Here is a 12,467-nt window from a genome sequence, read left to right on the forward strand (position 1 = left end):
TGAATGGATAGCCGATAGCCCGCATACACCCCCATGCAAGCCGTTGAAGGCAGAGGGTGGCCTTTTTCTTTTATCGCTCAGTTCCTTAGATCCTAATATTGGATTTGGCAGAGGTATCTTTTGTTGAATTACAGTTTCAATTCTTACAGTTTTACAATTCTTCAATAAAAAAAATACATCCGGTTTTGGTGAAAACGCAGCATAAGTGCTTCGCTGTGCTCTCTTTTGTTGACTCTTTTAAAGTGCAGTACGTAGTTGTTCACCAAGCGACACGCTTCCTCCTCGCAGTGTGCACGAATGAGTGGCATCGTTCCAAAACACTACGCGATGAAACGCTGGCGAAGAAAGCGTTCCAGCACGCCTCCCACGCTGTTGGTCTGAATGTAGCATAACAGACAGTATTCTCGTACTCCTTTTTTTGGGCACTCTTGAACAACGGCACATTTGAACAATGCCCCAACTTTAACAGCACCAACGATAAGGGAATGGGAGTCCTGCCGCCTCTGTCCCTGCTTCTGCTGTATATGACAACCCTATTGTAAATTATTAAATGGAGAAGGCTCAATCAACAGTGTTTATTGAAAACAAAGTGACAACAGGCTCAGGCAATGCTGCCAGCATTCGATGCAATCCTGGGCCAAAGATCAGCGCACTCCTTGGCTACTGGGCCAGTAATAGCAGAACCTGGGGGCATAAATAAATAAATAAATAAATAATACACAGAAGCTAATCGGACTGCATTTCCATTGAATATCCATTACCACAGACGCACTACTTTTACAGCTGCACGACGTGAAAGCTCTATACATATAAAGAAGAGATGAAAGTATATCTAACTCCCCTGCTGCACATAAACTGTTCCCGTGTGAAGGCATGCAGATCCTGTAATATTGTGCATGATCAAACAAGATTTTAAAAAAGAAAAAGTGACATGCTCTACCCCTCTCGACACGAGTTTCTGTTGTGCACCTGCACATAGTGCTGAGTGATATGGGGAAAAAATTATATCGCGACCTGAGCCATTTTATATCACGATAACTATATACCACGATAGATATTTGCAGTTCTTCCATGTAAAAATATACAACATCCTTTGCTTACATTTGCACACTATTTGTAACTAACATTAAACAGAATGTCACAAATGAATCCAGTAGTGCTGCAAATAAATATAAACAAAGGAGGCACAGTTGCCTACACATTTTTATAAAGCATAAAAAAAAAATAAAGTTCAGACATTTTCGGTCATAAATTCAACAAAAAATTTTTTTTTCAAAGTTTCAACTTTTTGTCTAGTGCACCTAGAGGAGTAGATCAACAGTACCTAACATTATTTGCATGTGGCAAATACAATGATATCAAATTAAACAAACTATGTTTAATGAATACAAACAATGGAGGCACAGTAGCCTACACATTTTCATAAGACTAAAAATAAAGTTCAGACATTTTCAGGCATGAATTCAACAAAAAAAAACAAAAAAAAAATTCAAAGTGCAAAGTTTCAACTTTTTGTCTGTAGCTTTGTAGTGCAGCTAGAGGCGTAGATCAACAGTACCTAACATTATTTGCATGTGGAAAATACAATTATATCAAAATAAACAAACTATGTTTTACAGAATCTGTAATCAAACGCGCTATCGCCTTTTATTTTTTTTTCCAGCGAGATGAGTTTCTGTCATATGGGGTGACCTGCGCAAAGGACTCCTGTATGTTCGGTTGACTTTTTTTTCTTGTTGCGTTTTGTTCCGGATTCACTTATATTATCTTTGTTGACTCGCATCTGTAGGATAGTCATGTGTGCTTTTTCATGCTGCTTCTCTCAATGTGATGAAATAGGTTTGTTGTCTTTGCGTCGTGTGCTGGAATGTTCCTGTGGTACAACTTGCATATTACGGTAGAACAGTTAAAAATGGCACCAAGTGCACCTGTCGTTTTGTCACTTAAGGCTGAAAGCCGTTTAAACAATGCTTGCAAGCTTTAAGGTGTGCAGTTATGCCAACATTCAGCACTCTAATCTCCGCCATTCAAATGACAGCGATGTTTGGTAAGTTTTTTTAAACTTGATTTTCGCGCATGCGCAAACGTAGTGCACACTTCACTTATTAACAAAGATGAAAGGCACAGAGAGACTAAACAGAGAATGCATCAGGCAGAATTTGTCATTGATTGAGAAAGCAGCATAAGCTGCCATTTCATCCACAGTTCTGAATTCTATATCCTCTTGCGTGACGTGACAGTCGCATCGTCACTGATCAGACAAAGCAAGTGCTTTGGAAGAGGTTAACATGTGCACATACATAAAACACACTGTTTACAGGTAAACATCTGACCTCTAAATTTCACATTGTTCAACGTTCAGTACTTTTTGCACAACTTGCTGTTCTCTAATAAGGAGCTTAGGGCAAAATTCACAACAGGTGTTTGACCCATGAAAATTTCCCAAAAACAAGAGTAGGATTTATACTGCATACATACATTACATGTACTGTTACACACATTTGTGTGGGCACAGACAACACACACTTGTATACACCAATCTAAAAAGAGATGCATGTGAGCCTAAACAGACAGCATTAACAACTAAAGTGAATGGAAATTCTTAAAATAAAACCCACCTTTCATTTCCCCTTTATTATTTACAATGACACCGGCATTGTCCTCAAAGTAGAGAAAGACTCCATCTTTTCGCCGATAGGACTTCCGCTGCCTGATCACAACCGCAGGATGCACTAGGGAGAGGGGACATGGTTAGTATTTGGGATGGGCGAGTACCAATACCAATGCTGATAATCTGCCTTATTTTTGCTCCTCGCAAAAGGGACAGATATAGCGGTTTTACGATCAGGAAGTAGACAGTAAAATAGAAAATTACTATTACATTCATACTACAAAGAAAAATGACTATTTGGATGTAGAGGTCTTTCTTTGAAATTATATATATATTTGTGTGTGTGTATTGAACGTACTTGTGGTATCAGTACTTGGTATCTAACTACAATAGCTGAGTACTCGTACTGGCATCGGTCTGGGGAAAAAATGGTATCAAACATCCCTAGTTTGTGTAATATTGCATTTATTATATTTAGCCAATTTTAACATTTGAGTTTCTGTTTAAAAACTAAATAAAATAAATACTTGAACACAGGTATTAGGAGTTGTCCGCAGTCATGATCCTCAACTTAGCGTGTCACATCCCAAAAAAGGGCAAGTGCTAGACATCAAGTTTAAAACAAAAATAAAATAAACTAAAAATAAAAACATTTTACATTCAAATGCAAATACATGTTGCAATCTAGCACCTGCAAGTTTACACTTCAATTCGGAGGCAGGACAGTCAAGCATTTAATGCCAATTTTATAAAAAAAAAATTCAAAACAGGAATCTTGAGGATAGAGAAGGACAGAGGACAGAAATCAATCATGCGATCCTGGCAACCCACACCCACTCTCTTAAACAAAAGAAAGTTGGTGTGGTCACTTTACCACTGAAAGCGACTTCAGTCTGGCTCAAGTCAAACTTGTTTGCTTTGACGTATTCTTCGTGAGCAACGTCATTCTTCAGCGCCGGAAGTCTAGATCAAGATTTTACCGCAACAATGGCAAGTCATTCACACCTGTCTATCTTCCAGTAGCCGTTTTGAATTTGCTCCGTATCCGCCGACCGCTACCGTTTACTCGTGGATTTACATTTGAACATACATTTCATATGCACAGCCGTGAGTTTCTATTTTTCAAACAATTTATTAACGCAGTCTTCCGTTTGTGTTCAAGGCATAAGGCTGCATTTAGACTTCCAGCTCAAATCCAATTTTTAGCCCATCCAGAAACAAGATAAAAGAGCCCTTGACTCTTTGTAGTCTGGAACAGTCACAAAACACATGAAATCCGAATTTTGCGGGACGGATTGAAACCACATGTGTTATGTAGTTTCATATCCGATTTGGACAGGATGCGTCTCAGTCTGATCAGCTCAAAACACTTTTTACTGTATTATTTACATACCCCATAATATCCATTAATCTATTTTGGTTTACCCGTCTTTAATCCACGACTGATTTTTACTCCATGTACAGCACTTTGTATGGAACAACAGCTGTTTTAAAAGTGCTTTATAAATAGTTGAGTAGTTTTTGGTCTGAAACAGAACCACAGTTGCAATTGTTTTAAGTGATTACTAGGAACGGCAACTGTGTCAGGCTGTCAACATCAAATACCGCTTTTCCACCGGACCGGTTCCACACCGAAACTGCATTTTTTGTCCCCGGATGTTCATGTTTCCATGTGACTTTTGTGGGTCCGAGCGGTTACAATGGAACCGCTTTTTAGAACCATCTCGGAGGTGGTTTTGCAGAGCCGATCATCTGGGACCGAGCGGGGCCGTGTTGTCACTGTCATTTGATTGTCTGATATCGACACAGCAAGCAACGCTGCTGAACACACGCCCATTTCCTTATTTTACGCAAGCGAAGCAAGAGGCGCCCGCCGGTCTTCGCCAAAGTCATAAAAATACAGCATATACAATAAATATGTTTCACAACGTTGAACTATATTTACAATTTAAAAGGTACTTGTGGATGGATTTATAATGAGTGCATTAAAAAAATAAATAAATAAAAAATCACGAGTGTACACGCCGCTCGCCTGGTCATGTGTTCCCATTCAGTTAAATGAGAGCTCGAGCCGCAGTTAAACGGATGAGGCTGAGCTCTCCATTCAGAAATAGTTTTGTGAGGCGATCGTGAAATCAAGATTGCAATATTTCATCCGTGGTGGTCAGTGCCACCGCTACCCCTTTGCTACCCTAAGCTTAAAAGTGTAATGGTGCCCCTGAATTCTAATCTCTCTCTCTCTCTCTCTCTTTTTTTTTTCCTTGCAGGGTGGGTGGAGGACATTTCTCATTCAATGATAATAGTTTACATGGCTTAAAACCCAACCCCAACCTTATTTGTAGGGATGTCCCGATACGATCACGTGATCGGAAATCGGGCTCAATCACGTGGTTTCTGACTCGATCTGTATCGGACGTTGTCTACCGATCAGGACTCCGTAGATGGCGCGTCGTAACATCGCCCGTGATTAGTTCGTTCGATGGCGTACTCAGTTTTTTTTATTTTTTATTTTATCTTTCTTCTGTCTAAGCACAGTTTAGGAGTCACAGTCGTGACTGAAAAGTTAACTAAAAAAAATGTCAAGTGCCTTTGGTAACACTCCTCTCACTGAGCAGCACAGGATCACGAGGATGTGTGCACGTAGCGAGTGTTGCTTTTTCGGCAGGCTTCGAAGCACAAGCAATGAAGAAAAAACACTGATAGCTATGTTGTGCTGCTAGCAATAATGCTACATTGCCATGTAGCAGAGTAGCACTACTGTCACGGCTCACAAATGAGAAAGAATTGCATGTGCTTACAAAGACCCGATGGGAAACATGCAAAGCAAAATGTTTAAATTGGTTTTAAAAGCCGCTTTTTTTTTGCATTAGGTAAACAAGGAGCCACTTTTAAAACAAAAAAATAAAATTCAGTACTTCCAAAAGACCCACCACAATACCGGATATCCGCAAAATGTGTCCGTCCAAAAAAGGGTCCGACTAGAAATGGTGAAAAACTGCACAAGGCATAACAGCTAACATGGCGTTGCGAATCAATACTTTTGTTTTTTTTTACATCGATGCATATTTTAAGCAGTTCAAATCGATATTAAATTGATTTTCGATGTATTGTAACATCCATAACAGTATAGATACTATCCAGTTTTACGCAAGGAAAAAACAAACAAACAAAAAAACCTATGTATTGTTACCATATCACCGGTACATTGTAACTCACCTTTCTTCCTGAGCTCAGGCTTTCCTTTCTTGACTGTTGCCATCACCATGTCACCCACTCCAGCAGCAGGCAGCCGGTTAAGACGCCCTTTGATGCCCTTCACTGAGATGATATAAAGATTCTTGGCACCTTCCAAACAAAGACCATCAGAATTAAATCATGGCTTTAAACCATAAAGTGAAATGCATGATGATGTTTGCGATTCAGGCAGACAGTTTGTGACACATCGAAGCAGCGTGTACGGCGTTATATGAAATTAAAGACCGACAAGCAGTCAAAATATTACATTATTTACAATACATTATGACATTAGCCTACATTACATTGTTAAATATTTCAATGGAGACCAACCAAACTCAGTTTTGTTCCCGCTGCCTTCTTTAAAACATACACTAGGTATGTGTTAGTGTGAAAGCATGGTACCAAGTTTTAAGGTAGTGTATGTTTTACGATGCCTGCGCCCAATAATACGGTGCGCCTGATGTGTACAGAAATAGCACAGGTAACAGACTATGCCTTTTAATACGGTGCGACTTATGTAGTTAGAATCATGCCAAAACCCCCTAAACACTAGTGTTGTCCCGATACTGATACTGCATTAAAACAGTGGTATCAGTATCGGTGAGGACTCACAAGTAACATGCCAATACCATTAATTCCAACACTAATATAGGATTTTGGATGCAGCATCTTGTGTCTTGCTCGTGCACGACATTCACTGATATGTGACATGTTCACTTCATGCTGAATAAGATATCCTATTGGCCCTTGAATGCTCTGAACCAATAGCAGGACAGCGTTTTCATGCTAATGGAAAAAAAAAACTTAGGTATCGGTATGGTATCGGCCGATACTGCAAAGCTGGGTATCGAAATCGGTATCGGGGGCCAAAAAACGGTATCGGAACACTACTAAACACACAAAAAAAAACGTGAGCTAAGTACACAAAACCTGATCAATGCACACAGACATCTACACACGCAAAGAAGCATATCTTCAATTACAAAAAAAAAATAAAAAAAATTTCAACTGCAAAAAAATGTTTTGCGTACATAAAAATTCTACAACTACGGATGAAAGGCCGCGCCGCAGACAACTGATCGTCGCGCCTTCGAAAAGACAAACAACTCGTAGATTAGTGCGTGTCTATCAGCTGTCTACAGGGCGCCGCGCAGTGATACGAATGAACAGAAAAATAGTGCCTGGGGGTAATGGAGTCTGACTTTTTTCAGGAGGGAATTTTGTGTGCAAATGTATCACTCTTTTCAACACAAATTGTTTTTAGAAGAAAAACGCTTTATTTAAGTGGCTCCCAGCCAACTCGCCGGACTATTTTCTTCTCATCCAACACCGGACCAGAACTCGTGTCACAGAACACTGTCAGGGGTAAGTCAATGCTGATCGCACACACTGGAGGTGAGGATGAAAAAATCCGAACTACCACTTTAAGGCAAAAACAATCAGATTGTTTCAACAAATGTTTGAAGGGCAATAATCGGCCAATTATAATTGGCAGCCAATTAACCGGTTGGGCCCTATATTTGTGTTAAGTACAAATGTAGCATTAGGAGGTTCTGCTGCATTTAGTTTTTATAAACATTAGTTCAAGCATACCAGTGTTGTCGGCACAGTTAATAACCGCTCCCACTGGAAGACCCAAAGAGATTCGGAACTTCGCTCCGGATGAACCCCCACGTCCTGGAAAAGAAACATTTTGTTCAGCACACACTACAATCACGATTTCACCGAGTACAGATGCAACTAAAATCATGCATGTTTAAAGGGACATAAGAAAAATGCTTTTATATTCTATTAATAACTTGTACAAAAAAAAAAGTTTGGTTCTGCATGGCTTTCCCACCATCAGCAATCAGCCATGGCCACTTATCGTTCCACAAATCGGGGGACCAACCACTTTTTGCGCTATCCAAAATTATACTAGCACTCAAAAGTAGTGCTGGGCGATATGGCGCTAAATATCGTTAAGACGATGGTGGGGGGGTGGATTGGGGAGGAAAAAAAAAAAAAAGATAAAATAATTGTGTCATTTTCTTCTGATCGTGTCTATCGTCATTTGCACTTACAGCAAAAAGCAAACAAAAAGTGACAGAGAATGCTTGTTTGAGGTACAAAAGTAACTGTCACCAGATGGCCTAATCAAGTGGACATGGCAGTGAATGATACAGTCATACATTACAAGCTTATGGTGCCAAAGTACTGTAAATCTAACATCCATCTGAATCAGGACTGAACGATTATAGGAAAATAATCCAATTGAATCCCCAACCCCCCCCCAAAAAAAAATCACGATTGCTATATTAGGGGTGTTAAAAAAAATCGATTCGGCGATATATCGCGATACTACATCGCGCGATTCTCGAATCGATTCAATAATAGGCAAAATCGATTTTTTTTTTTTTTTTTTAGGATTCACACCTTGAGCATGGAAGAATGTTATATGAACGGCACATTAAGCCTTAATATTTTTATTTTAATGCTGTTCAAACATGAAACAGATTACAACCTCTATAAGACTGAAATTTCAGATAAATAAATAATACATTTTCATATAAATCTTACACTCTACAAGCTTACTGATTAGTATTTTCTAAATATGAATGAAAAAAAATCGCAACAATCGACTTATAAATTCGTATCGGGATTAATCGGTATCGAATCGTGACCATTCGTATCGGGATTAATCGGTATCGAATCGAATCGTGACCTGTGAATCGTGATACGAATCGAATCGTCAGGTACTAGGCAATTCACACCCCTATGCTATATCATGTGCGATTATTTTTTTTCAAGGTCCTTGTTGTTCAATATTAGCCCAGGATGGTGGTGTTTTCGTGTCAAAGTAATGAGTAACACACGAGCACGCAACAAACATTCCTGTAAATGGTCAACATTTTGTAAACAGTTTGTCAAATGTGAAAATATTGCTGTTTACACACATTATCAGATATTTAAATAAATCCTTATTTTGCTATCAAAAACACATTTTCATTTTTTATGGAAGGCAAGGACTGTTAAAGATATTTGAGATGTCACTAAACCAAAAAATATCACTGTAAAAGTCACAGTTTTGCAGAAAATGCATCATTTCACAAAAAAACTTAATTTCTCCTTATTTTGCCTGAGATTGTTGAATTATGTCAAATCAAGCCATTTTCAAATGCTGATTACTAAACAGAATAAGGTAGAACCTTGCTTTTTTTTTCCTAATGAAAGAGGAAAAGCCAATCTTTCCAACGACACCCATCATGTTTATTTAGTCATAGCACACAATATTTTAATAAGCCTTGAAAATGGGTGAAAATGTACAAAATCTGGTGGGATTCTGGGGTTATCTTGTCAGAAAATGCGTGGGATTTAAAGAGTTAAGAAAGTATGATTTTGTTAAAATCATTATGAAATATTTAATCGAAATATTTGTTACATTTTAAAGAATAGTATAACACTTTACATAATAATACTAACACCTCATTTTACAATTTAATAGTCATATTACATAATTGTCTGTTATTTATCAGAGGATAGTTATTTCAAAACGGCCATTTGAATTTTGACACTTTTGGGCTTCCATACGAGACTTGTGTGGTGTCGCGATATTTTCGGTTCGGTCTGAACGTAGCATAACAGTTATGGTAGTCACGTAATATACGACAATAATAAAGTAGTAGTGAGCTGTCTGAATCGCCAAACAGAATGAGGGCACTATATATTAGGCCAGTATATAGTACGGGGCTATATAGTGAATGAGGGGTTAGGGGATAAGTATGGACATTCGGACACAGCCACGGCGTTTAGCGCGAGAAATCGAGGCAACAATAACTGCGATACAAATCTAAGAAAAATCAAAAGACCAACACAAATAAACCTGATACAGCTAATTAATCTGATTAAGTACAAAATATCGTCCGATGGGACACGGGAAATTGCTGATCAACACGGATTGAACTACTCGTAATTCTTACCTCTCTTCGACATGGCGGCAGCAGGAAAAGAGAGACAAAAAGAAAGGATTGTGGGAAAACGATATTCTTCATCCGGTTCTTGCCGGAAACCCGTGTTTTGTTTTTTTTTACTGTTTTTTTTTTCGTTTTAAACTTTATTATATATTTCTATAACAACTCGTAGAAGATTTGTTAATGCTTTATTGAACCAACTGTTGTAAACTTACAGCAAATACCATCAAGACGGTCAAACCACTGCAACAGACATATAAAGAAAAAACAAAACAAAACATAAAACAAACAAATATTACAATGCCAGGGGAACACAACACTCAAAACAAAACAAAAATATTTTAATGAAAATAAAATGTCACTATTTATCCATATAACTGAAATTTCGCTCATGCATTCAAAGTCCTCACAGCCTTTTTATTCTGGCAGCTACTGACTGATTGCATATATAACTGAAAGTAGGGATAGATAAACCGAGGCTTTCCGAAACAATGAACCACTTTCGAGACAATTTCGCCTGGCTGCGCTAAAACGAAGCACTGCTTCGAGGCATTTGACACACTGCAAGAGCTCCATCTGCTGGTCTAACCTGCGCACATGGGATTTTTAGAATCACTGTTTACAAAGCTTCATTACTTGCGATCATGTTTGAGCCTCGGCATTTCTTAAGTTCAATTAAGTTTCAGTAGATCTTTTTTTTTTTAACTGTGGGATTGTGTCCTTTTAAAGTGTTATTTACACAAGTAAAGTGAATTCTGTGTATTGTTTTTGTCTTTGGTTTTCGCAACAGTATTTTTAGAGTAGGCTATTATTTATTTATACTTGGAAGATAATAAAATAAAGAATTAAAAAAAATAAAAATAAATGATAAAAGCCTATCTCTCATGGGTTGAGGAACGACCTCGCGATCTGCAGCTTCAGCTTTGACTGCCGGTTGCAGGACACTTCCGGCTGACCAGCGATATACTAATACACATCACTGACGTCAGGAGCTCCGTGGCTCATCATGTAAAGCAGCTGTCTCTCAAGCTGAAGGTCGTGAGTTCGAATTTTGACTATTGTTATTATTTTTTAATGATTTATTTTACGCTCTTCCAAGTGCAAATATTACTCTGAAATCGTCTATTTGGTCGCACTGTAAATAGAGTCAAATGTATTTGACAGAATATAATGTGGAAGTGCGGTGTTGTGAACAGGGATACTGTTTTTATTATATGGGATACGTATTTCCATAATCCTAGAATGGTAAAAATATTTGAGCCGAATGATTATTACCTTTCCTAATTTTTGTATCAAGTAATTGGGGCTTTAATTACTGCAGATAGGTTTGTCAAACACCGGATTCACCTTTCCCGTGAAACAGCGTGAAGTCGCTGACACGTTTGTGACGTTCGAGGCCTCGTTTGCAGTGGTCACGTGATTTTCGGCATGTCCGAAGCAGTTGTCGGACCACTGCTTCGACACGCCTCCGCTTCATTTGCTCGAATCAGATTCGAGCAGGAAGGCTCGAGCGTAACATCTCTAACTGAAAGTCTTTATAAAATAAAGAAAGAGTTATTTGTGAGCCAAATTTACATTTGTGTATGTAGAACTTTGCTATGGGCTCTTTGCACAAATCCACTACTTCCTGTACTCAACACCAGTCCTTCGTTTCCTGTCTTTCATGAGTGGACAAACTGATTAATCCAGGTGTGCCTGATCTCAGTAACTACAACAACATTGGCCAGACACACCTGGATTAATCAGTTTGTCCAATCATGAAAGACAGGAAACAAAAACGTGGTATTTAGTTCAGGAAGTAGTTGAGCTGTGCAAAGAGCCCATTAGCAAATTTAATTTGGGCTTTGAACAGTTCACCATTGAATCACACCAACTCATTACCGTAGTCTACAGGTATAGGCTTATAGATGTTTCCCCTACTTCACCTTCGTGTGTCATTTAGTCAAGCTTGCAGTAGTATAGAACTGTGGGTTAGTTTAAATTCCCAACTGTTCTCTTAATTTCTGCTATTTGCTAAATAGAAATAGAAAATAAACATCTTTGCATATACAGAACATCAGCGTGTACTGTGTGTATTGGAATGAAATTGTTAACCTCTGAGTAAATCGAACACCAAATCTATTCCATTGTACCTCCTTCATACAAAGACAGATTTACACAAGGTTTTTAATTTAAATCTAGTCATTCTTACACAAAATGTTCAAACACAGTCACCATTCCATGTTCACCAAGCAGCATTTTATCTTACTCAAATGGACTTAATTACAAATGAAGTAATTTATGCTAGATTTAAAGTTTGAGACTTTTTTTTTTTTCAGACCGATCCCGATACGCAACTCTTGAGTTGTCACCGATACCACTAGTACATAAAATTCTCCCACCAATAAATGACATGAAAATGAATTATTTTAAATAAAGACCTATAAATCCCAGTATAGTATTTTTTCTGAAAATATTTATCTAATTTCTAGTTTATGATTTAAAACGACCACTAGAGGGCGGCCAATACTGATATCGGCCACCGTCATGAGATACCGATACCTTAAAATAAGGCTGGTATCGGTAGATACCTGGTATGGGTGGTCGCTCACCCTAGTAATATCATTCGCGTGACACCTGCATTGTTCTTTCTTAGAGGAGTTGATGCTACGTGGAAGAACAGAAGCCAA

General features: G+C 38.3%; 1 protein-coding gene across 1 annotated transcript; it reads right to left on the bottom strand.

Annotated features, from left to right (window-relative positions):
• Window positions 1–560: 560 nt before the first annotated feature.
• rpl23 (ribosomal protein L23) lies at window positions 561–9,895 on the bottom strand. Its single transcript, XM_077535665.1, has 5 exons — window positions 9,808–9,895; window positions 7,442–7,525; window positions 5,828–5,956; window positions 2,619–2,732; window positions 561–684 (listed from the first exon to the last, which is right to left on the bottom strand). Exons 1-5 carry the CDS (start codon window positions 9,818–9,820, stop codon window positions 602–604), a joined length of 423 nt encoding a protein of 140 aa, XP_077391791.1. The 5' UTR covers window positions 9,821–9,895; the 3' UTR covers window positions 561–601.
• Between the last annotated feature and the right edge of the window lie 2,572 nt (window positions 9,896–12,467).

The sequence above is a fragment of the Festucalex cinctus genome, chromosome 1, assembly GCF_051991245.1.
Source record: "Festucalex cinctus isolate MCC-2025b chromosome 1, RoL_Fcin_1.0, whole genome shotgun sequence".
Taxonomy (NCBI): domain Eukaryota; kingdom Metazoa; phylum Chordata; class Actinopteri; order Syngnathiformes; family Syngnathidae; genus Festucalex; species Festucalex cinctus.

Coding starts and splice junctions, on each gene's coding strand:
- rpl23 (XM_077535665.1), bottom strand. Junction 5,957..7,441: donor TAACTGTGCCGACAACACTG/GTATGCTTGAAC, acceptor TTTGTTTGGAAG/GTGCCAAGAATCTTTATATC. Junction 2,733..5,827: donor GCCTGAGCTCAGGAAGAAAG/GTGAGTTACAAT, acceptor CCCTCTCCCTAG/TGCATCCTGCGGTTGTGATC.